This window comes from Natator depressus, chromosome 9, assembly GCF_965152275.1.
Source record: "Natator depressus isolate rNatDep1 chromosome 9, rNatDep2.hap1, whole genome shotgun sequence".
NCBI lineage: Eukaryota > Metazoa > Chordata > Testudines > Cheloniidae > Natator > Natator depressus.
In genome coordinates this window covers 83951766-83978042 of record NC_134242.1, presented here as the reverse complement: position 1 = coordinate 83978042, position 26277 = coordinate 83951766, and the positions used below count along the sequence as shown (strand labels likewise).

At 46.5% G+C, this 26277-nt stretch overlaps 1 protein-coding gene across 1 annotated transcript in view; it reads left to right on the top strand.

Moving 5' to 3' along the window:
- The window catches only part of COL4A5 (collagen type IV alpha 5 chain), a 147857-nt gene that overhangs the window by 30832 nt on the left and 90748 nt on the right, over positions 1 to 26277 (top strand). Inside the window, exon 2 of the mRNA XM_074962487.1 lies at positions 21479 to 21538. Within this exon, the coding sequence (XP_074818588.1) occupies positions 21479 to 21538 (60 nt within the window). The remainder of the gene's footprint in view (positions 1 to 21478; positions 21539 to 26277) is intronic.

Below are 26277 nucleotides of genomic sequence, written 5' to 3'. Positions count from 1 at the left end.
ATGGGGCTTCGCCACTCACTCCTGGACTCCTCAACCACTCCCAGGGCTAGCATCATCTCTAGTTCCTTCTGCACAACCGCCTACATCTTCTTGGGGAGCGGGTGTTAGCCGATGGCCAGGGATGTTTGGTGAGGTGCCAGCTATGCCCGTTTATACCATCCGTGACTTTAACCGCTGGGACGCACTGTCCCTTCGCGGCGGGCAGCCCGGGCTAGGCTGACGGATGCCCCAAGGTCCTAACCACCCGTGACTTTAACTGCTAGAGCTCAGAGCTCCTTCGCAGCGGGCAGTCAGGATTGACTGACAGGTGCCCCAAGAGTTTGCCCCGTGGAGGCGGCACAACTCAACGCTAGGCTCTTAGTACTCTCACCTAATGGCCAGGCTTTATAGCCAAAACGGCTGAGGTTCTTTTAATTGTGTTGGCTGCTTTACAGTAAACCAGAGAAACAAGTCAGGCTAATGGTTACCAAAATTTATTAAACTAGATTCTAATCATGTGGTTACAAAATTGCTAGTGCCTACTTATTTAAGTGTAGAGATGTTACACACACAAACAAGTTACAAAACTGAAGCTACAATCCCAAAGAGAGAAAACAAAGTATAGAGCTCTATTTCAAAATATGTGTACACTAAAGATAGGAGATCAGGTGTGGGTGCTTCTTACCCTCCTTGCATCTCTCGATTCCAGCGGTGCCAAGCCAGGATCGGTCACTCAATTCCGCAGAAAGACGAATAAGGGACAAGGCTTAGGGACCCTCTTAGCTGCAGAAGCCTTGGGAGGCTGTCACTTATCTGACCAGCAGATAGTGAAAAGCACTCAAAAATCATGGTGCTGTAGGTCCCCTACTTATACCTCTGTACTCCTTTATTCTCTTTCTCCTTTCTATGCTAAATTGGGGCTGGTCTGTCGGGGTGACGCCAGCTCTCGCAAGAGTAGTTCACACTTGCAAGGGAGAAACAATAAGTTTCGACTACTGGACACTTCTTTTATCAGGGTAAATATTTTCCCACCTAGGATGTTGGTGTGTGTGCATCATGCTGTTTAGTAGGGGCTAAGAGCCATGTCTGTCACAGCGCCTCTGCCTGCTGTGAGCCCAATTGTTGTATACGTTCCCAGAGGCACATTGTCGCAGCACACCTGTGCTGCTCTCAGCTTCAGAGGCTGTGCTGGAGTGCCCTGGTGTTTTGGCTCCCGTGTGTTTCCAGCAATGCTGGTCTGAGGGGGGGGGCTGGCTGTCTGGCTACAGCGGGCAGTGGTTCTCTCTCACCTTCTGGCTGGGGATGATAGCGATGTGATGGCTTGTCATATTCATTTTCCCTGGCTGGGCCAACAAGACAGTGGGAGAGGCATATACTAGCCGCCGTAGCTTTCCTGCTATTCGGGATCAAGCTCCTGGCTGATTGTCACTGGCCCTGGCTCAGCAGATTCATCGGCCAGTGACCCCCAACTTGGGCTCCAGGGAGTACGGGGTGATCATCAGGCCCTCCTGTTCCTTCCAGGCCTTGAGGAGGTTCATGTGGTAGACCCATTTGTCTCTCTGATGCCCTGGCAGCCATATCTCATAGTCAACAGGCCCTCCCTGTCTGGTCACCTCAAAGGGACCCTGCCACTTGGCCAACAGCATAGACTCTGAAGAGGGGTCCTGTTGTTGTTACTGGGCTCAAAGGTCCTCATCTTCATTCCCCGGTTGTACTGGTTCTCTTGAACGCATTGGGCCGCTAACACGTTCTCCTGCGTCATGGTACCCAGTTCTTGGAGCTGTTCCTGCAACCGTAGTATGTACTAGACAGACCCCCTGGCCTGGCTTTCCTATTCTTTTTCTCTCTCAAATGGGGAAAACCCAGTGGAGGCCTGTGGAACCTCTTGCACAGTGAAGAGGAGTGCAGGGAGCAACTTGTCCCAGTGTTAGGGTTTGTTGTCCACAAACTTCCTCAGCATCGACTTCAGGTTCCCATTAAATCGCTCCACCAACCCATCGGTCTGGGGGTGGTAGACCGAAGTTTTGAGGGCATGGATATTTAGCAAATGGTCTAGCTCTGCCATTAACCTGGATGTTACTAACAGACCAGGGAACTAATGTATCTTGCATGGTAGTCCAACTCTGGCAAAGATCTGCAGGAGTTCGTTAGTGATAGTGGGGGCAGTGGCAGCCCACGGGGTACAGCCTTCAGGTACTGCGTTGCGTAGTCCACTACAACAAGGATATACTTGTGGCCCATGCTGCTCTTCTCCAGGGGCCCCACCAAGTGCAGGCCAATATGCTCGAAGGGGATCCTGACCACAGTTGAGGGCACAAGGGAGACCCTCAGTACCCCCTTCGGGATGGCTTTCTGACACTCTGGGCAAGAGGCTCAGTAGTCCCGCACTTCTTGGTGTATCCTTATTGAGGTTGCAGGAACAAACCATCCCGATGTATAGAAAGAATAGTAAATATGGTAGGCGGCCAGCTTGGCTTAACAGTGAAATCCTTGCTGATCTTAAACACAAAAATGAAGCTTACAAGAAGTGGAAGATTGGACAAATGACCAGGGAGGAGTATAAAAATATTGCTCGGGCATGCAGGAGTGAAATCAGGAAGGCCAAATAACACTTGGAGTTGCAGCTAGCAAGAGATGTTAAGAGTATCAAGAAGGGTTTCTTCAGGTATGTTAGCAACAAGAAGAAAGCCAAGGAAAGAGTGGGCCCCTTACTGAATGAGGGAGGCAACCTAGTGACAGGATGTGGAAAAAGCTAATGTACTCTGCTTTTTTTTGCCTCTGTCTTCACGAACAAGGTCGGCTCCCAGACTGCTGCATTGGGCAGCACAGCATGGGGAGGAGGTGACCAGCTCTCTGTGGAGAAAGAAGTGGTTCAGGACTATGTAGAAAAGCTGGACGAGCACAAGTCCATGGGGCCAGATGTGCTGCATCCAAGGGTGCTAAAGGAGTTGGCAGATGTGATTGCAGAGCCATTGGCTATTATCTTTGAAAACTCATAGCAATTGGGAGAGGGCCCGGAAGACTGGAAAAAGGCTAATGTAGTGCCAATCTTTAAAAAAGGGAAGGAGGAGGATCCAGGAACTACAGGCCAGTCAGCCTCACCTCAGTCCCTGGAAAAATCATGGAGCAGGTCCTCAAGGAATCAATTCTGAAGCACTTAGAGGAAAGTGATCAGGAACAGTCAGCATGGATTCACCAAGGGAAAGTCATGCCTGACTAATCTAATTGCCTTCTATGATGAGATAACTGGCCCTGTGGATGAGGAGAAAGCAGTGGACGTGGTGTCCCTTGACTTTAGCAAAGCTTTTGATACTGTCTCCCACATTTATTCTTGCCAGCAAGTTAAAGAAGTATGGGCTGGATGAATGGACTATAAGGTGGATAGAAAGCTGGCTAGATTGTCGGGCTCAACAGGTAGTGATCAATGGCTCCATGTCTAGTTGGCAGCTGGTATCAAGAGGAGTATCCCAAGGGTCAGTCCTGGGGCCGGTTTTGTTCAATATCTTCATTAATGATCTGGAGGATGGCGTGGACTGCACCCTCAGCAAGTTTGCAGATGACGCTAAACTGGGAGGAGTGGTAGATACTCTGGAGGGTAGGGATAGGATACAGAGGGACCTAGACAAATTAGAGGATTGGGCCAGAAGAAATGTGAGGTTCAACAAGGACAAGTGCGGAGTCCTGCTCTTAGGACAGAAGAATCCCATGCATTGCTACAGACTAGGGACCGAATAGCTAGGCAGCAGTTCTGCAGAAAAGGACCTAGGGGTTATAGTGGACGAGAAGCTGGATACGAGTCAACAGTGTGCCCTTGCTTCCAAGAAGGCTAATGACATTTTGGGCTGTATAAGTAGGGGCATTGCCAGCAGATCGAGGGACGTGATCATTCCCCTCTATTCGACATTGGTGAGGCCTCATCTGGAGTACTGTGTCCAGTTTTGGGCCCCACACGACAAGGAGGATGTGGAAAAATTGGAGAGAGTCCAGCGAAGGGCAACAAAAATGATTAGGGGGCTGGAACACATGACTTATGAGGAGAGGCTGAGGGAACTGGGATTGTTTAGTCTGCGGAAGAGAAGAATGAGGGGGGATTTGATAGCTGCTTTCAACTACCTGAGAGGTGGTTCCAGAGAGGATGGTTCTAGACTATTCTCAGTGGTAGAAGAGGACAGGACAAGGAGTAATGGTCTCTAGTTGCAGTGGGGGAGGTTTAGGTTGGATATTAGGAAAATCTTTTTCACTAGGAGAGTGGTGAAACACTGGAATGCGTTACCTAGGGAGGTGGTGGAATCTCCTTCCTTGGAAGTTTTTAAGGTCAGGCTTGACAAAGCCCTGACTGGGATGATTTAATTGGGGATTGGTCCTGCTTTGAGCAGGGGGTTGGACTAGATGACCTCCTGAGGTCCCTTCCAACCCTGATATTCTATGATTCTATTCCCTTAGCCTGCTTCCATTTTAAATAAAAAGTCTCCCCGCCCCCCATCTGCTTTTTTGTATGTTGGGGCTATAAACATTCAAACAAACCTTTTTGATCAAAATTAAGGAATTCTTCATTTCTGCCTTTGCTATGCTAAGCCTGGACTCCTTCCATTTTGAGCAAGACTCTTCCTTAGCAAGTTTGAGAAAAGTAACAAGCGTCTGGGCTGGACATTCTACTAAAGGGCACAGTGAGTTCTGAATGCCTGGTTCATATGCTTTATCTCAGGTGAATGTGATCTTCAGCAATTTCAGAATAAGACAAGGAAGCTATAAGACACCTGTCTGAAGGACAGAGAAAACTGTTTTTAGACGGTACTGCAATCAGATGTCAGCCATTTCAGACTTAAAAATCCTTGTATGAATTATTCACTCAGTGTATCAGGTGAGATTTCCCTAGCAATCTCACTTATCTTCCTGTTTATAGGTTTATTCTAATCCCCAAGATGTGTAGAGCTAGAATTTTGGCAGGTAGTTCAGGTGAAAAAAAAGACAGAAATCTGTTGGGTGATAACCAACAAGTCAGATACTAAAAAGAACAAAGGAGACCCATTTCATCTGCAAACTGAGTTGTTTGTTTAGGTTCTTTTGGTAATATTAAGGTCACTTCTAAATGGAAAAAGCGTGCGCAAGAAGCAAGCTGCTGAAATACACCTATTGTACAGTACACCAGTGTTTAAATTTTTCTTTGCCAGACACCTACTAACCAGAAGATTAAAGCTACAAGCCAGAGGCTGAAGAGTTTTGGTATCACAAGTTTACTGTTAACGTGTGTCATTGAAGTATCCACAATTATGCTGGGAATTTCTCCTCCTCCGCAACAGTGACAATTTCTTATTCAAATCGCCAAACAAGCTTCAGGACCACTTTTACAATACAAGCCTGCTCTCTCAACATCAGGGTTCCCATGCCTGGGGAAACAAAGGTCAGCATGGTAAAAGTCAGTCTTCTGCATGGCTACAGCCTTCAACTTGCCCTAGTTGATAACTGCAGAACAGGAAAGCATCAGTATTAGTGAGAAACAATGCAGTGAAAGGCATTGAATTCTCAGGCCTGTAAAATGAATTGAAAAAATAACTATATAGCACCTTTCAGCAGAGGGTGTCAGAGCATTGCAAGAACATTTATCAGGCCTCATTGAGCCCCTGTGAGGTAGTTTTTCCTCTGTTTTATAGGTGGGGAAACTGAAGCAAAGAGGCAAAAGTGATTTGCTCAGTATTACACAGCAAGTCAGCAGTGATATTGGGAACAGAACCCAGGAGCCTTTGTTCCCAGTCAGCTGCTTTAGTCACAGGATCACGTTCTGTGTACCATAAGAGCTGCAGCATGGACAGCATCAATCTAAGAAAACAGCAAAGACTGTGTGCCGTGTGTAGGAATGTGACTTGACCTGAAGGATCTACCTCTGAGAAGAGTTTGTTCTCCAGGCCCACTCCTACCTTTACCCTCTGAGACTCGGGGGGGGGGGGGAGGGCAGTATGTAAAAATATTACAAGAACTGCTTAGTTTCACTGGTTACACATTCCACATTGTTTCCAAAGGGTATGTAGGAAAAACAGCTGAATTTGTGTTTGTTTATCCCTGCCATTTCCTTTGCCATGACTCTTAGACAACAAAACATGATCAAGGGCTCCAAGTAATTTATTGGAGGCGAGCTAATCCTTTCACTGGGCTTTCCTGACAGCTTCTACCCTACTGAGCCACTGTGCTCTAAGTAAGCTCCTTTCATTAGTGTATACAAGAAGAATTGGTACTGGTTTTCTGGTCAAAAGATAATTCTTGTAGGACATGAGCAATCCTTTGGGTCTTAAGTAGGGCATGGAAGCCTGTTTTATGCCATGGATATCAGTCTTAGAGTGTTAGGAAACATGCTAAAAACTGTAATGAAATACATATTTTGATTCAGAGCCGCTTTCTGCTCTCAGTAACAGACTTCACTGGGGTCATACTAGCATAACTGAAGGCATGAGGTGGCCCTCTATATCTGCTTTTGTGGTAACAAGTATGCTACTATGATGTAGGTTCCATCAGAGGTTCTGTCCAGCATTGCAGGAATAGGTTTTTTTTTTTTTTTTTTTTTTTACACTTGGGTGCACCAAAGTGATTTTCAGAAAACTGTATATTAAAAACACTAGGTCACAGTTTCTGCCAGCACAATCCAGGATGCAGCCAGCTGCTGGGACATCCTCTCTACTAGGGCAGGTTCAAACTGAGATGTGTTGGCCAGGAAAGCAGCATATTCCAGATGGCAAAAAAGGATCTACTGGCTCAGCACTTCCAAGCTGCAGCCTCCACTGGCAGAAACTAAAGCTCCGCACCAAACGGCAGACCTCCCTGTAGGAGGATGATTGAAACCCTGTGGGAATCCTCCTGGGGCACAGCTTGTCTTGTTAAGTGGGGATAAATCTAGCCCCCTTTGAGAGTTTCTGTAGATTGGTTTAAGAAATTTACCTTCTATAGCAGAGGTGGGCAAACTACAGCCCACATCCAGCCCATAGGACCGTCCTGCCTGGCCCTTGAGCTCCTGGCCAGGGAAACTAGTCCCCAGCCCCTCCCCTGCTGTTCCCTCTCTCCCGCAGCTATGCCACTGCGTGAGCAGTGGCTGGGCTGCAAGCTCTTGCTGCTCTCAGTGGTATGTTAAGGGGGTGGCAGGGGGTTGGATAAGGGGCAGTGGGTCCTGGGGGACGGACAGGGGGCAGTTGGATAGGGCGGAGATTCTGGAGGGGGCCTGTCAGGGGGCAGGGGTGTGGATACGGGTCAGGGCAGTCCGGGGACAGGGAGGGGTTGGATAGGGCGTGGGAGTCCTGGGGGGCCTGTCAGGGAACAAGGAGGTGGGGGTGGGGGTGGGGGGGTTGGATGGGTTGGGGGTTCTGAGGGGGGCAGGAAGTGGGATGGAGCAGATAGAGGGTGGGGCCAGGCTGTTTGGGGAGGCACTGCCTTCCCTACCTGGTCTTCCATACAGTTTCACACCCCGATGTGGCCCTCAGGCCAAAAAGTTTGCCCATCCCTGTTCTATAGGTCAACTCTCCCTCCCACATCTTCATGCCCCAGTGAGGGTCACCCTGATCCTAGGTCTTCCCAAAAGACACCTGACCTTCAATAAGACACCTGTCTGAAGAAATAGCCTGGAGCCCAGAGGCTATCCAGCCCTCTGCCCTGCACATTTCCCTTTGGCTGACTGGAAGCCCCACAAGTGACAGAATCAGAGTTGAAAGACTGGCTGCAATTGTTTCAGCTGAAGTTCTGAAGGTTGGTGTGATGAAGTAGAGCAACTGCCAGCCAACGCAACAAGGGTTAATGAGAGCCTCTGGGCCCAGCTAGCCCTGCCCCATTATGCCTACAGCTAATGCCAGGCCTGGAGGGGGGAGAAAAGGAGAATGCCTGGCTCAGTGCAGGGCTGACTGGCAAAGGGGCAGGAACTAGCTTTCTCTCTACTCGAAGGGAAGAGCACTAACCTGCCCACCAAGGCAGCCACCTGAGAGGAAGCACGGTCTTCCCCACTGCAGGAGACTCTGAAGGAGACCTAGGAGCCTCCAGCTCTGGAGGCAACTGAGTGGGCAAAGCCCAGGGACATTGTGGTGCTCGGCCTCACCAACTGGCAGCTGCCCACCCAAATGAGCCTGGGACTGTGATGAGGCACTGCTCGAGACCCAGAGGGCCCTACAGGAAGAAGACTGCCGAACTAAGTACACTAGAGCGGCCACACCCCAAACCAAACAGACGCTGGTTGAATTCTCTGCCCTGGGCTACTTTCTGACTCCCTGCTTGGGAGGGCTGCCCCTGTTCAGGAGTTGACAACACAGGACCATGGGATGGGACCCACTGGAGAGGGAGGGCCTGAGTCCTCCTACTTCCCCACCCCCTGTCTTAAAGACTCAGACCTTGCAACCACTAGGCCCTCCGGGCTACCCATTACAGTTGGGGTTGGACTTAAACTGGCACTGTAATCAGAAAGTTGTTGCAGTTGACTTGTTCAACTGAATTGGGCCCACCCTATCTCATCAGGGCCTTGGCTCACAGGGCTTGCAGGTGATAACACCACTAACTCAGTTCAACAGTTATGTACCTGGACCCCTGTCCAAAATTTATTTATATTACCATAGCACCTAGGATCCCTACTCATGGACCAGGACCCCGTTGTGCAAGGCACTGTACAAACATGGAACAAAGACAGTCCCTGCCCCAAAGAGCTTACAATCCAAGTATAAAGACAAGATACTGTGGACATGACTTACTACTAAATACAGACTCAAGTTAAGAGCCCCTTTGCAGCAGTTAAGGGTCTCTTGGTTAGGTAGGTAAAATACACAACACTAAACATGGATTTGTGCTCCTCAGAATTCTAAAGTCTCTAAATGCAGAGGACAGGGTCTTACTTTTCCCCTCCCCCACTTGAACTGTGGCAAGTACAAGAGTGTTTAAACACTGAAACTTCCTCCATGAGCTGCAGGTCACATAACATTATCCAGAGCCCACATAGAAATGTTTGCTAGCCACAAGTGTTAATATGACACCACTATTCTTACCTTGAGTCCAGAGAGTTGGGAGGGTGTCGAATTGGTGTGACCATACTGAATGAATGCTGTGAGCACAACTTGACCTGACTTAAACATGGCTGAAAAACTGCAGAGGATCCTGGGAGCAGGGCCCATTTAAGCAGAAGCATATTTGATAAAGGACTGGCAAAGCCTGCATGTGTGATCGATACTGAACCTATTGGTTGGCAAATATGGGCCCATGCAAAAGTAAATATCACATGCATAAAATCCCATCATGGAGCACAGGCTGACCTGGTTTTAGTGACCCAGCAAGGACACCACGCAGAGGGCTGAAGTGAAAGATTGATAAGGGAGTGAATGTGGGATAATGTTCAGTTGGCACCACTCTGCAGTCTCCTCCTAAAGTATTAATTCGGTAAAAATTAGTAGCCACACGCTCACTGGGCATGCTTTTAAGACATGCGACTCCTTTGAGGAAAAAAGAAAAGAGTATTAAAATCAAGCAAATTAAATTACTGTGGGGGATTCCTTAATTAACACTTAAAGAAGCAATACTGCTAGACAGAGTAGCCAAAACTCTGCTCCACGGGCTCGAGTAGGACTGTGAGCTAGAGGGGTCTCCAGGCAGCCAAGGCCTTGCCTCAAGGGAATCCGAGACAGACAGAGGGCCAAGGAGACCAGACCTGGAAAGACGAGTCGTTCATAGAATTGGTAACCACCTTCTCTGTTTGCCAAGCAGGAACTGTGTGAGGCTAGCACAGAGCCTGTTTGTGTAAGAGAGGCTCACTAAGAGAAACATATAGCTCTTTAATGTCTAACATAGGAGTTATGTGCTTAATGTAACCCTTTACCACTTGTTTAGTTCCTTCTCAAATAAACTGCAGTGTATGCAAGTTAATTACTGTGGACCTTTTTCACTGGTATGACAGTAATCTGCTCCACTGGGAGCCATTAAAGATTCATTCAGGGGTAGCACCCCCCTGGTGCCAACACACAGCAGCATAGCACCTCCAGAAAGACAATAGCTTGTGATAACAGACAAGATTAGGTTTGACACAGGAAACTGTTTGGTGTGTACAAACAAGTGTGCTTGATGAGGGGAGGGAGGAGAGTTACAGGGCTGTTATTACAATGAGGAGTCCTTGTGACACCTTAGAGACTAAACACATTTATTTGAGCATAAACTTTTGTGGGCTAAAACCCACTTCATCGGATGCATGGAGTGGAAAATACAGTAGCACGTATATATACACACAGTACATGAAAAGATGGGAGTTGCCTTACCAAGTGTGTGTGTGTGTGTGGGGGGAGGGTCAGTGCTAACAAGATAATTCAATTAACAGTAGAATACCAAGGGAGGAAACCAGATTCTGATTAGTGACTTCAGCGGAGTTATTCCAGTTTTATAATGACAACTAATATCAGAATCTGGGCAAAGGAATTTACAGTCTAAGTGATGCATTAGCCATACAGCCAGAGATTAAGACAGAGGTCCAACTCACTACTTTAGAAATGAGCTACAGTGGCACAAACCTCCAAGTGCAGGGAAATTTAAAGAAAGTTTTTGGGATCAGAGTAGTGGAGAAACTACTGCACTACTATTCAGATTTAAGACAGCACTTGGGGAAGGGGGAGAATAAAAATCAGGTATTCCCTTGTACAAAGTATCAAGGGGAAACAAGCATGCAAGTGACAGAGCTTTAAAGACTTCTAAAGGGCTTCTTTTAGACAAGGAGAAAAGATGCAGCTGTTTAGACACAGCCTGTGCCTATGTAAAAGGCAGAATATTTAATTCACCAGTGGAAATAGTGACAGACTTGTACTTAAAGAGATGCTCTGCTCCTTCTAATCTCTATGCCAAATAGGATAAGAAGTTATCCAGTGCAGATTGAATGGAATAACTAGGGAAAACTCTAGCAAGGATACTTGTAAGATTTGCATCCATTTATTTCCATCCTTCCTTAACATCTTCCTGTTTAGTACTATATAGTGTTATTTTTACCATGAAAGCAGTTATCTTGGGGATTCTCCAGGTTCCCATTCCTCCCCATTTTAACATATGGATACGTTATTCTATCAATATATTGATGTAGGTTGTGAATCGAGTAACTGCATGTTTTTAGTTTGGGCCCCAATCCCAAAACCCTTTGAAGCACACGAATGATCCAGCATTAGAAGCAGCAAAGGGTCAAGGAACAGCCAAGAACTGAAAGTTCTAGAGTCACTGCCTCTTTTGCAGTGTATGGTTCCTTAACACAGCTGTATCTGCTGCCCTCTCAGTGGCAGTGAAGGGGCACTCTGCACTTTAGCATTAGAGCATATCTCAGTTATGACTAATATGCATGTGCTAGCTTCATATACAGATTGCAGCCCATCAGGGACCAAGATAACCATTTGATCCCTTTACACTATAAACACAGGTGACAGTGAGGAAAGCGTTCTACAGCAGGGTGACAAAATAAACAAACACCTTGGAAATTTCAAACTAAGTGGGAGGAATTATTGGAGTTATCTGGTTTACAACCCCAAAACCTGATCTCGGGAGCACTGCCCAAATCTGAAGCCATATTCCAGAGTGGGAGGGGGGAAAAGGAATGGAGACGGGAAAAACCAACAAACAGGCAGGACTATGCAGACTCCCCCAGCCTCCCCATTGTCTATGAATAATACACTAGGGTGCCAGTGTGTTCTGTCAATATTTGCAAAAAACCACAGGAAGAAGGCTTTTAATGACCTCACGAACATTTGTTCAAACACACAGGATCAATGGTATCTTTTTTTTTTTTTGCTAGGACACATTCTCTTCCTTCATTAAACTGGTTCTAGGACATTAGTTCCTATCTGAAGAATCAAAAATGATACTCTTCTTCCTTCTCACATACAAAGAAAGGTTTAAGGGCTCTTATCTATATATCACACACATTTACTGTCTCAGTTGACTTAAGTTCTACTATGTAGATCCACAAAGGCAAAACCACTCATGCTGTTTAGAACTCAAGATTTTCTGATACTTTAGATTAAAACAAAGAAAAAAAAATAGTTTCCTAAAGGCATACATCCTTACTAGTCATTTCACTACCTTACCTGAGGTTTAGAAATACATCTCTCCGGGCCATCAATTAGCATTCTTATCTGAAATAAGATAGGGTAAGCCATAAACCTTGAGAGTCTTTTTTCTAATTTTTTTTTTTTAAAGAACAAAAATTTTATAAAAAGCCAATATTAGAAGGTGTTGCTCTGCATGTAAAATGAATAGCAGCTTTCAAGTTAAGCATTCTTATTGCAATGTTTGCAAACATTATAGCACTGGTTGCTTTCAACGGTAAGATGTGCCAAGCAGTTAAATTGAACAGAAACAGAAGTGAACCTGACCACTTTGGAGTACAATGACATAGCTTAAATCTTAGACTTTGGTGGGAGAAGGAACCGCAGCAGAAATATAAATCATGTCAAGCAACTCAAGTGGGGGTGTTTAAACACCACAACGAAATTCAGAGAAGAGTGTTTAATTAGAGGACACCCATGCTTTAGAGGTCCTACTTTTATGGCTGCCGGACTGGGAGACTTTTTGTAGACCATTAAACTTTTCTGAATACTGGCACTAGACCAAATAGACTAAAACTCCTTGGATAGCAAACGGACTAAGTGTTTAGCTTTTGTAGTCATGTGACTGGCTATCATCAAGAGCCAGCCTAGCTATAGTGCCCTGTGGTTATAGCTCTGGGAATTTCTCTGCTAACAAGTGTCCAGAATACAAAGGTTGCTCATTGGTCTGTTATCCCGAAATAAATAAGACAGGATCTCTTCCCTTCCCCTCCTTTTTTTGTAATAAAGGGTCATTGGAAGGGGGGAAGTTTGTTACTCCATTCTGCGATTGGGCCCCTTCGTTATTAAGTTGAAGTTTAGACAATGGGCTGAAGTCTACAGTGATTAACATCCTGTGCAATCCCACTGGCTTCTACCAGGACTGCATGTGGTATTCACCCACGATTTCGCCTAGTAACCACTGCAGTTTAGAGGTAAGCAGCGACAGTGTTCTCACTGACTAGTTGGCCGTTCAAATGTACTGGATGACCAAGATCATAAATTTATAATGTTATATAAAAACAATTAACTGTTTATGCCTCTATGATGGGGTGCATCAGCCCCGCACTGGTACAATAGGGGTTAACCCTTCTCTCTTACCTGAGGCGGCCACACACACACACACACACACCCAGCTCTGCTGGGCATGCACCAGCTGGAAGCAGGATATAAAAGACAGCAGAGCAGCTCAGTCTGGGCTGACCGCTGGCAGGGAAGGAGGTGTGTCGCCAGCTCCTGAGGGAGAACCAACTGCACTCCAAGACACGGAGGCCAGCCAGTTGGAGACAGACCCTGACACGGGACATCATGGAGAGGAGAGAGACCAGAGAATCCCAGAGACTTGGGTAGGAAGTAACCCTGGGAAATTCTGCAGGGAAACTGTTACAGAACTGGACCAAGGCTCGGTGTGTTTTGGTTGAAGCCCCACCGAGCTGGTGGCAGGCAATCCTGCCACTGATAGGGCCCTGGGTCCCCCTATCCTGGCCACCACGCACCCCATGGTGGCAGCCCCACTCACCTGTATTACGGATTCTGTCCAGTAGGGCCCCAACAGCAAGGACTGTAGTACTGACTCTGGCCATTGAGCTGCACTTCCCTGAGAACAAGGACATCTTGTATTATGGACTCTGGCCACTGGGCCACACTGCCCTAAGAGCAAGGGCCGTATCCCTGATTTGGACTACTGTATTAGGCTGCATTGTCCTGAGGGCAAGAGCTGTATTATTGATTCTGGCCACTAGGCTGCACTGCCCCCACAGCAGGGGCTGTAGTACTGACTTTGGCCAGTAGGCCAGACTGCCCTGACAACAGAGGCTGTATCATTGACTCTGGCTGTCAGGCCGAGCTGCCCTGATCACAAGGGTCATCAGACTAAGGCCACGCAGCCCCGAGACTGGGGGCAGGCTACACATGCAACTGCAGGGCTGGAACGCTCCCACCCCGCCCCCCAAAGACAGATGGGTGTATCAGACCTGCAACCACTGGAAGAGAATGTGGACATCAATCAGGATCTGCTAGAAGGAACCAAACCCGACAGATGGAGCCTGAAAAGCTTCTGAAATGGCTCTAGAGAGCCAGCAGCAATAGCAGGCGCAGCTGCTCCAGCAGCTTGCCCCAGGCTATACTTTCAGATGGTGTAGCAGCAGTAGCAAAAGCTGATGTGGGAGTTGGCCACCCAGCAACAGGCGCAGTGGGAACGGCTAGTCCAACAGATGGCAGCGTTGTTGCGACCCCCTACAAATCCTTCCCCTGCCCTGGCAGGTTCGGCGGCTGGGAGTGGCCTGACGGGTGTCCTGGTATGCCTGACAAAGTTGGGACTGGGTGACGACCCGGCGGTGTTCCTTGCGACTTTTGAGCGGGTCGCCACGGCCGCCTGGTAGCTACCCGAATGCTGGGCCACACTCCTAGCCCCTTACTTAACTGGCCTGGTGCAGACGGCATAGCGGAACCTTGACCCTCAGGAGGTGCTAGAATATTCTAAGGTGTATAAGCTTATACAGCCATCCTGGACTAAATGGGCATCAACCCAGAAACATACCGACAGCGACTCCGCTGTGACTGGTCCCTACTGGGGCCAGACCCAGAGCTGTGGCACAGCGAATCTGGGAGTACTGTTGGCGGTGGCTGGAACTGGAACAGTGAATGGGGGTCCAAGTGACAGAAGCCATGGCCCTGGAACAATTTACCCAGATCCTACCTGCCGGGAGGGGAGGAGGAGGAGTGGGTGCAATGCATCACCCAGCAAATCTCACCGAAGCAGTCTCCCTGACAGAGGACTACATGGCTGCTCACGGAGAGGAGTTATTGAGCCATAAATCAGGGGCCCGGGAGAGCGAGACTGACTGCTGGGTCGGAGACCTTGCAAGGCCAAAGGGGGTGGGGGGGAGAGTCCCCGCCCCTATGGCAGGCTGCTGGCGCCCACAACAGTGCCCAGTGCAAGAGACCCCATCAGGGCAACCCCTACCTGGGGCTGAGACAGCCCAGTCCACCCCACCCATAGGGGAGAAATTGTGACAGTATTACAGGTGTGGACAGGAAAGGCACTTCCGGAGAGAGTGCCCTTACATGGACTGCAATTACAGGCAGGTTTGGGTGGCCAGTCACCACACCTGGAAGGGGCATCTGGGTAAGATCTTGGTTCCTGTTTGGGTGGACAGGATGCCAACAATGGCCCTGGCTGACTCAGGATGCAGCCAAACAATCATCCGTGCCGCCTGGCCAGAGGACCCAAACGGCTGCAATGCATTCATGGGGACGTGAAACCATACTCGACTGTCTGGGTGTGAAGGACTGTAGCTTCAGGGCCAGCCCAACTAGGCAGTCTGCCCAGTGGTCTTGGGGCACAGAAGGCAGGATTTTGCTGGTCTCTTTCAGAAGTGGAGCACACACCCCTTGGGAGCTAAGGGGGCACACCCCATGAGGAAGGGGTTATTGGGTCTTCCAAGGCCCAACGACCCCACAGAAGGGCCATCGGGAAACCCTGGGACACCAGAGGCAGGCTGCCCCCTGGCTGACGCCCCAATGATGGGAGGGCAAGGATGGTTGGACATTGACTGGGACTTCCTAGAAGAGCACAGGGGAGACCCAACCCTCAGCTGGGTGTGGGAGCATACGGTGGGCTCCACCCAGAAGGAGGATCAACCTCAGTGCCTTCCCCAAGGACCCCGGTTTGAGATCCACAATGACTTGCTCTATGGGTTGGTCCAGGACCCGCAGACTAAGGAAGTCCTGTGCCAACTGCTGGTCCCACAGCAGTTCCAGCGAGGCTTGCTCCGCCTGGTCCACTTAGTACCTTGGGCCAGGTTCCTGGGGAGGGAGAAAACACTGCAGTAGGTGGCCCAAGGATTTATTTCATAGAATGATAGAATGTCAGGGTTGGAAGGGACCTCAGGAGGTCATCTAGTCCAACCCCCTGCTCAAAGCAGGGCCAATCCCCAACTAAATCACCCCAGCCAGGGCTTTGTCAAGCCTGACCTTGAAAACCTCTAAGGAAGGAGATTCCACCACCTCCCTAAGTAACCCATTCCAGTGTTTCACCACTCTCCTAGTGAAAAAGATTTTCCTAACATCCAACCTAAATCTCCCCCACCATAACTTGAGACCATTACTCCTTGTTCTGTCATCTGCCACCACTGAGAACAGTCTAGATCCATCCTCTTTGGAACCCCCCCTTCAGGTAGTTGAAAGCAGCTATCAAATCCCCCCTCATTTTTCTCTTCTGCAGACTAAACAATCCCAGGTCCCTTAGCCTCTCCTCATAAGTCATGTGCTCCAGCCCCCTAATCATTTTTGTTGCCTTCCACTGGACTCTCTCCAATTTATCCACATCCTTCTTGTAGTGTGGGGCCCAAAACTGGACACAGTACTCCAGATGAGGCCTCACCAATGTCGAATAGAGGGGAACGATCACGTCCCTCGATCTGCTGGCAATGCCCCTACTTATAAATCCCAAAATACCATTGGCCTTCTTGGCAACAAGGGCACACTGCTGACTCATATCCAGCTTCTCGTCCACTGTCACCCCTAGGTCCTTTTCCGCAGAACTGCTGCCTAGCCATTCGGTCCCTAGTCTGTAGCTGTGCATTGGGTTCTTCCGTCCTAAGTGCAGGACCTGCACTTATCCTTATTGAACCTCATCAGATTTCTTTTGGCCCAGTCCTCCAATTTGTCTAGGTCCCTCTGTATCCTATCCCTGCCCTCCAGCATATCTACCACTCCTCCCAGTTTAGTATCATCCGCAAATTTGCTGAGAGTGCAATTCACACCATCCTCCAGATCATTTATGAAGATATTGAACAAAACCGGCCCCAGGACCGACCCCTGGGGCACTCCACTTGACACCGGCTGTCAACTAGACATGGAGCCATTGATCACTACCCGTTGAGCCCGACAATCTAGCCAACTTTCTACCCACCTTATAGTGCATTCATCCAGCCCATACTTCTTTAACTTGCTGACAAGAATACTGTGGGAGACCGTGTCAAAAGCTTTGCTAAAGTCAAGAAACAATACATCCACTGCTTTCCCTTCATCCACAGAACCAGTAATCTCATCATAGAAGGCAATTAGATTAGTCAGGCATGACCTACCCTTGGTGAATCCATGCTGACTGTTCCTGATCACTTTCCTCTCATGTAAGTGCTTCAGGATTGATTCTTTGAGGACCTGCTCCATGATTTTTCCAGGGACTGAGGTGAGGCTGACTGGCCTGTAGTTCCCAGGATCCTCCTTCTTCCCTTTTTTAAAGATTGGCACTACATTAGCCTTTTTCCAGTCATCTGGGACTTCCCCCGTTCGCCACGAGTTTTCAAAGATAATGGCCAATCGCTCTGCAATCACAGCCGCCAATTCCTTTAGCACTCTCGGATGCAACTCGTCCAGCCCCATGGACTTGTGCACGTCCAGGAGGAAAGAACCTTTAGCTCTACTTTAAGGACAGCTTGATATAGTACACCTTAATAGAGATCTATTCTAATAAATCACATTCTAGGGAAGGATGTATTTTTATCTCTTGGTATCCTGGTTCCTACTGCTGAATACTGGCAATATTATGTCTGCCTTTTGCAAGAACTGGCTTTGATGCCAATTAGCAAGAACTCATATTGAAAACATGGGATTGCTCCAAAGCTAGTTGAAGTTCAGTCAACTTTCGATCTGGCTCGCTCTGCATATTTTACACACTGAAATTATTTTCGGGTGTCTCCAGCATTGGTGAGGTGCAGTTTGCTTCCTTCCGCTGTCTTATTCATAGAGGTGTAATAAAGGTATGTCCACGCTTAAAAAAAACCTGCAGTGGTGCAGCTGCAGCAGTGCAACTGGGGCTCTGTAGCACTTCAGTGTAGACACCACCTTTGCCAATGCAAAAGATTCTCCTGTTGGCATAGGTACTCCACCTCCCCAAGAGGAGGTACCTAGGTTGATGGAAGAATTCTGGGGGTTAGGTCCACTTAACAACACTGCTTGGGGTGTGGATTTTTCACACATCTGAGCATTGTCATTAAACCGACTTTATTCTAGTGTAGGTCAGGCCTGAGAGGGCGGTTGAGACACTCTGCCAGTGACAGGATGGAACCCGGAATTCTCCTCCTACCCTAAACATCCCTGTTCTTCTCACATCCCTATTGGCCATGAGGAAGACCAAGCTAATGCATATTCCTTTTCATATCCTCCCCCTGTATCGCTCCTGCATTTGCCATTTAAAAACCTAGGAAATTCCATGGACAAACTGTGTGTTTGAAAGGGACTGAGTTTCATTGTGACATTTTTTTTCTCCCTTGCCTCAACCCCAAAACAAAACCTAGCACTTGTTATAATGCAAAACCTTAATTATAATTTCATGCGTGCAGTATGCACTAAACCAGCATGCATCTGACAGCAATAAATGTTTGCTACTGTTGCTGAGGTTGGAATTGTGCTCCGTTATATTGTGAGGGGAAATTAATTTGCAGTGTGTTTCCTTATCTATTGGAGGCAGCAGAAAGTTCCATGTTGTGTTATGGAGTTTGTCACTGGAAATCTGCTCTGTGGGCATTATAGCACAGTTAGATATTCTATAACTTTAGATTTCCTTGCTTTTTAGTGCCTGTGTTATGGTGGGGGACAGTAATGTCACATGTAACTAATCTTAATCCCATTTTTAAAAAAAAATTGATCGTGGAATTTAATCTTAAAACTACTTGTAAAAACAAATTTACAGTCTGTCTTCTAGTCAACTGTTGAACAGAGTTCTTGGCCCTTAGGATACTAAATTGCATGAAGTGATCCTTCCTAATCAATGAGTCTGATCCTGTTTTACTCAGCTTCTACTGATCAAAGGATTTGAGACTTTAACCGTTCCAAATACAGGAACTACTTATAACTGAAAAATGGAGAATTTGGGGTATGTCTCAGTGACTTAATGCAGTTGTACTAGAATTGTGACAGCTGACACAACCTCAGTTGTCTCACTGCAACAATTAACACCATCCCAGATTAGCATAGCTGCAGGTGAATGAAGTTCTGTTTTTCAGTTTGAGGCTTAATAATCTGTTTAGGCTATGAGCCAGTATGTTCCCAGTGCCAGGTAGGTGATGGGTCATGTCTTAGCGAGGCTCTGATAAGGAAAAATAGTTCAAGCATGGCATACCGAAGGTCTGACACGCAAAGGGCTGTGCCTATTTGACTGAAACTTACTTTGTATAAAATGTTGAAAAGTTTTAGTATTACGAAGTTTAACGCATGTGCTGTACTTACCTACATGCCTCCAGCTTCCATCCAGACCACATCACACAATCCATTGTGCACAGCCAAGCTCTAAAATACAACCTCATTTGCTCCGGTCCCTCAGACAGACAGACGCAAACACCTACAGGATCTCTATCAAGCATTCTTAAAACTACAGTGCCCACCTGCTGAAGTGAAGAAGCAGATTGACAGAGCCAGAAGAGTACCCAGAAGTCACTTACTACAGGACAGGCCCAGCAAAAAAGTAACAGAATGCCACTAGCTGTCACCTTCAACCCCCAACCATAAAACCTCTCCAGTGCATCATCAAGGATCTACAACCTATCCTGAAGGATGATCCCTCACTCTCACAGACCTTGAGACAGGCCAGTACTTTCTTACGAACAGCCCCCGCCCCCACAACATGAAGCAAATACTCACCAGCAATTACACACCGCACAACAAAAACATTAACGCAGGAATCAAACCTTGTTGCCAACTCTGTCCACATCTAGTCAAGGGACACCATCATAGGACCTAACCACATCAGCCGCACCATCAGGGGCTCATTCGCCTGCACATCTACCAATGTGATATATGCCATCATGTGCCAGCAATGCCCCTCTGCCATGTCTGGTTTGGCCAATGTACAGTCTCTACGCAAAAGAATAAATGGACACAAATCAGACGTCAAGAATTATAACATTCAAAAACCAGTCGGAGAACACTTCAACCTCCCTGGTCGCTCAATAACAGACTTAAAAGTGGCAATTTTTCAATAGAAAAACTTCAAAAACACTCCAGTGAGAAGCTGCAGAACTGGAATTAATTTGCGAACTGGATACCATCAAATTAGACCTGAATAAAGACTGGGAGTGGATGGGTCATTACACAAACTATAAAAACTAATTTCCCCATGCTAATTTTTCCCCCTACTGTTACTCACACCTTCTTGTCAACTGTTTGAAGTGGACTACCCAGATTACCACTACAAAAGTGATTTTTTTCTCCTGCTGATAATAGCCCACTTTAATTAAATTGTCTTGTTAGAATTAGTAGGCAACCCCTGTCTTTTCATGTACTGTGAGTGTGTGTGGATAGATAGATCTAGATCTTCCTACTATATTTTCCACTCCATGCATTGGATGAAGTGGGTTTTAGCCCACAAAAGCTTATGCCCAAATAAATGTGTTACTCTCCAAGGTGCCACAAGTACTCCTGTTGTTTTTGTTGATACAGCAGGTTTCAGAGTGGTAGCCATGTTAGTCTGTACTTTTGTTCTAGACAAGTGTTATTACTAGTCAAACTATTCCAAATTGTGACCATTCTAGTGTTACTGCTTGTGATTAACTAACTGTAAAAAAGCTTAATAATCACTACATATCAGTATAGACATGTCATGCTACAAAACACTTCATCTGCTGATCTCCAGCTGGGAGGCAGGGGGCTCCTGTGGGGGAAATTAAAGAACCCACATGCCAGTGAGTCTAATCATATTTTTGAAAAACTCTGGAGTTCTGTAACAGATGTTGAAAGAAAATAGGTTAGAAATTAAGTGAATGTGATGTAATAGTGTGATCTGCTCGGGTATCACCAATTGACGCTCTTGCTCGGACCTGAGCAAGAGCAAGCTCTCCCCTTTATGCCAGAATGACCCTTTGTAGCCTACTTTATCATGCTCTTGGATACACAGTTGATGGGGATATGCCTGGTGTTATGTTTTTATAGTTCTGATGGTAACTGGGCTGTAGAAGTGGAATTCATCATGTAATAAGTACCTTTCCATTAGCCTCTTGATAAATCCAACCTGTTAAGGTTTGGTCTCAGCTGTGTAAATACTGTTCAGAAAGTGCCATCTGGTGGCTGGAGCCCTTACTGAAATGTTCTTCCCAGATCTGGAACCTGGCCAGGAAAGCTATGTTAGTACCTTACTATTGTAAAAAATAAATAAATAAAACTTAGATTAGAAACTTGCTCTGAGTTTCCCCAGGCTGGTGTCATTGCATGAATAAGTTTTACAATATAGGCTACCTCCCACCTTGGGCATGATGTATAAAACTAGTCTGCCTCAAAGCTTTTCATAAACTATATCCAGTTTGACCACATGGAGGCTAGATGACTTGTATGGATTTTAAAACTAGTATGTAAGGCATTTAAAAATATTTAGTGCACTCTTGCATAGGAGTAGTGTTCAATCTGCAATTAAAAGCTTCTAATGCCTTTTTATTTCTCTTAAGGCTTGCCATGGATGTACATCAGGATCCAAATGTGACTGTAGTGGAGTAAAAGGCGAAAAGGTAAACCCTCTGCTTAAGTTTTTCATCAGTTGAAAATAGCTTCTGAAACAGTTGAATTGTTCAGGATTTAATGAAGTTGGGTAAAACACTTAGTAAAACTCTTTTTTTTTCTTTTTTCTTTTCTTTTTTTTTAAACTTAATGTACAATGGTGAGTGTGCTGTACTTCTGGGCATTTTTTGGTGGTAATTGGTTCGTTCACACAATACAACACTTGCCTATGTGCTTTTTGTTATAACAATAGTAAATCTCAGAGAGTGGGTGAGGCCTAATGGACCCATATGGTAGCAGCAAGTTAAGTGGGCTCCTAACATCACTTTAGTGGAAAGGGTGGGAGGGAAGAAAGCGATAAATATACTTGTCTTGGTATATTAGACTGAGAACATTTAAGGAGGCAAATTCGACACAGTGGAAAGTCATGTTCACTACTATTACCCAAGTTCCCCCCTGCTGTTTTGATATGCAACTAAATCATGGGCGTGCACAAAGCTTTCCTGACAACTAGCTTTCCTGTTTACTCCTCTTCCTTGTTGACTTATATGTTAATAGAAGATTTCAGTCTGCCTAAGACCAAGCAAGCTGTATCAAATGAACTGGACAGTTTCAATGCTTCCAGCTGCTTCTACTTTTTTTCTGCATCCGAGGAAGCAGCCTTACATTTTCAGAAGCTAGAAAAAGCCCTTTAAAAAAGGAGAGTGATGCAATATCGGGAAGGTTTGATGTCTTCCAGGAATCCATCTTCCCAATTTGAAGCAAACTGGGCTCCCAGTTTACTACTGATAACAAGATCTTTGGCTTAGAGTTCTTTTGGAGTAACATAGCAATATGTCAGAATTGGCTAAGGAGAACTCCTTATTACCCACTAGGGTAGACCTGGTGGGAAACAGAGAATACTAGGCTTGTGATTTGCTTTGTGTTCTGAGGGATGTTATAGCCCAGAGGTGGGCAAACTGTGGCTTGCGGGCCGCATCCAGCCCACAGGACCATCCTGCCTGGCCCCTGAGCTCCAGCCGGGGAGGCAAGCCCCCGGCCCCTCCCCCACTGTTCCCCCTCCCATGCAGCCATGCCACTGCGTCGCCAGGGCTCTGGCCCACCGCTCTTGCTGTGCAGTGTGGCTGGCTCCAGCATGGTAAGGGGATGGGAAGCGAGGGGTCCTGGGGTGGAAGTCAGGGGACAGGGAGCAGGGGGTGGTTGGATGGGGCAGAGGTTTTGGGGGGGGGACGGTCAGGGGATGGGGAACGAGGGGGGTTGGATAGGGCATGGGAGTCCCAGGGGGCCGGTCGGGGGTGTGGATAGGGGTTGGGGCAGTCAGGTGACAGGGAGCAGGGTGGGTTGGATAGGGGGTGGGGTCCCAGGGGACGGTTAGGGGGTCCCAGGAGGGGGCAGTCAGGGGACAAGGAGCAGGGGGGTTGATAGGTTGGGGGTTCTGAGGGGGGGCAGTTGGGGGGGGCGGGAAGTGGGAAGGGGCAGATGGGGGCGGGGGCCAGGGCCAGGCTGTTTTGGGAGGCACAACCTTCCCTACCAGGCCCGCCATATAGTTTTGCAACCCTGATGTGGCCCTTGGGCCAAAAAGTTTGCCCACTCCTGCTATAGCCAGTCTCCTCTTAGTACTGGATGCTGCCATCCCTCTTTGAGAGGCAGGGTTTTTTTGTGACTGGAATGGACTCACCACTCCCGATGGGAGATGGGTTGATGGTGATTTGTTTGAAGGGAATGTTCCTTACTTTATACTTTTGATCTGAAACTGGATGGTGCTGGTAAAATGTTGGTCCTTTGGGCCATGAACATGGCTGCCTGTGTTCCTGAAATTCTGAATCTTGGTTGAGGAACAACTTATCCTCTCCTCAGAATGCAACATGATGATGGGATTATAGAAATATAGGGCTGGAAATACCTGTGCTGCAGCAGGATCAAATAACCTAGACCCTCTCGGACAGGGGTTTGTCTAACCTGCTCTTGCAAAGCCTCCAGTGGTGGGATTCTGCAGCCTCCTTAGGTACCCTGTTCCAGTGCTTAACTAGCCTTGTAGTTAGACAGTTTCTCTAGTACCTAATCTGAATCTACCTTGTCGCAAACTAAGGGAAGATCCTAATTTAGGGCTAGATCCACATCTAATTAGACCAGCTGAGGATCTGGCCCCCTGTGCCTGAAAAGCCTGGTAATGTTTATATTGATATGTTCCCATGTAGTTTTCTGAATGTCCAGACCTATTGACCACACTTGAGTAACTCCTTGATTCTTTTTATTCCTCTGTGTTTCCCATTACCAAATTCCAGGAGCACTGTAGTAGCTGAGTGAAATTTTGCCAGTGCAGGAGCCATACTCTAGGCAACTGCCTGCACCTTGCTCATGTTACTAGGAAATTTCCAGCAGGATTAATGCTAGTTAAAATTATTCAGGTCTTTCCTTCTTCCTTGGACTCTTAACAGGGGAGTCGTGTAAACATGGATCCCTTAATAGTTGCCCTGTGTTTAAATGACAGGGTATATAGTAACATCCTGCACACCTTGCCCTCATAACTGGAGATAATCCCTTAGTCTGTGGCCCTCCAAATTTTTGCTGGTGACATAAAAACATGACATAATAACACAAGAATGGCTGTGCGAGGTCAGACTAAAGGTCCATCTAGCCCAGTATCTTGTGTTCTGACAGTGGCCAGTCCACATGCTTCCAAGGGAATGAGCAGAACAGGGCAATTTTGAGTGATCTATCCTCTGTCGCCCAGTCCCAGCTTCTGCCAGTCAGAGGTTTAGGGACACCCAGAGTGTGCAGTTGCATCCCTGACAATCTTGGCTAATAGCTAGTGATGGACCTATCCTCCATGAACTTAATTCTAAAAAGAATTTGATAAGTTTTATATTTTTGGCCTTCACAACATCGCCTGGCAAAGAGTTCTACAGGTTGATTGATTGTGTACTGTGTGAAGAAATATTTCCTTTTGTTAGTTTTAAACCTACTGTCTATTAATTTAATTGGCTGACTCCCTGATACTTGTGTTATGTGAAGGGGTAAATAACACTTCCCCATTCACTTTCTCTACCATCCATGATTTTGTAGACATCTATCACATCCCCACCCCCTTAGCTGTCTCTTTCTAAACTGAACAGTCCCAGTCGTCTTTTGATCTCTCCTCATATAGAAGCTGTTCCACACCTCTCAAATCATTTTTATTGCCCTTCTCTGTGCCTTTTCCAATTCTAGTATCCTTTTTTTTTTTTTTTTTTTTTGGGGTGGGGGGGGGGGGATGGGGCAACCAGATCTGCATGCAGTATTTTAGATGTGGGTGTATCATGGATTTATATAGTGGCGTTATATTTTCTATCCCTTCCCTAATGGGTCCTAATATTTTGTTAGATTTTTTGACTGCTGCTGCACATTGAGCATTAGTTTTAAGGGAACTATCCGTGATGAACCCAAGATCTTTCTTGAGTGGAAACTGCTAATTTAGACCCATCATTTTGTATGTATAGTTGGGATAATATTTTCCAGTATCCATTACTTTTCACCTATAAATTTTGAATTTCATCTGCCATTTTGTTCCTCGGTCACTCAGTATTGTGAGATCCTTTGTAAGTCTTCACAGGCAGCTTTGGACTTACAAAATTACTCAGGATAGTTATTTGCCACTTCACCTCACCCTTTTCCCAGATCATTGATAAATATGTTGAACAGCACTGGTCCCAGTACTGCTGGGGGATCCTGCTATTTACCTCTCTGCATTGTGAAAACTAACCATTTATTCCTACCCTTTGATTTTTGTCGTCTTTTAACCAGTTATGATTCATGAGAGGATACTTCCCTTTTATCCATGACTGCTTACTTTGCCTAAGAGCCTTTAGTGAGAGACCTTATTAAAGGCTTTCTGAAAGTCCAGGTACATTATATCGACTAGATCACCCTTGTCCACATGCTCACTGGCATCCTCAAAGAATTTTAATAGATTGTTGAAGCATGATTTCCCTTTACAAAAGCCATGTTGACATGTTCCCAAGATATTGTGTTTATATGTGCCTGATAATTCTGTTTGCTATGATTTCAACCAGTTTGCCTGGTACTGAAATTAATCTTACTGGCCTGTAATTTCCAGGATTGCCTCTGGAGCCTTTTTTTTTTTTTTTAAATAGGAATTATATTAGCTACCCTTCAGTCATCTGGGACAGAAGTTGATTTAAAAGAGAGATTACATACCACAGTTAGTAGTTCTGCAATTTCCTTTTTGAGTTCCTTCAGAACACTTGGCTGAATACCATCAGGTCTTGGTGACTTTTATTACTGTTTAGTTCATCAGTTTATTCCCAAACCATCTCTATTGACACCTCAATCTGGGACAGTTCCTCAAATTTGTCACACAAGGATTGGTTCAGGTTTGGGAATCTCCCTCACATCCTCTTTAGTGAAGACAGACACAAAGAATTCATTTTGCTTCTCAGCAATGGCATTGTCTTTCCTGAGTACTCCTTTAGTGCTTTGATCGTCCGGTGGCCCATTGGTTGCTTAGCAGACTTTCTGCTTTTCATGTACTTAAGTTTAACTAGCTTCCTCGCTTTTTTGTTAAATGCTGCTGTGGTGTGTGAGTTTTGTATTTCCCCCCACCTATAGGGATGTTAAATTTAATTACATTATGGTCACTATCAGAGGGGTAGCCGTGTTAGTCTGCATCTGACGAAGTGGGTATTCACCCACAAACGCTTATGCTCCAATATGTCTGTTAGTCTATAAGGTGCCACAGAACTCTCTGCCG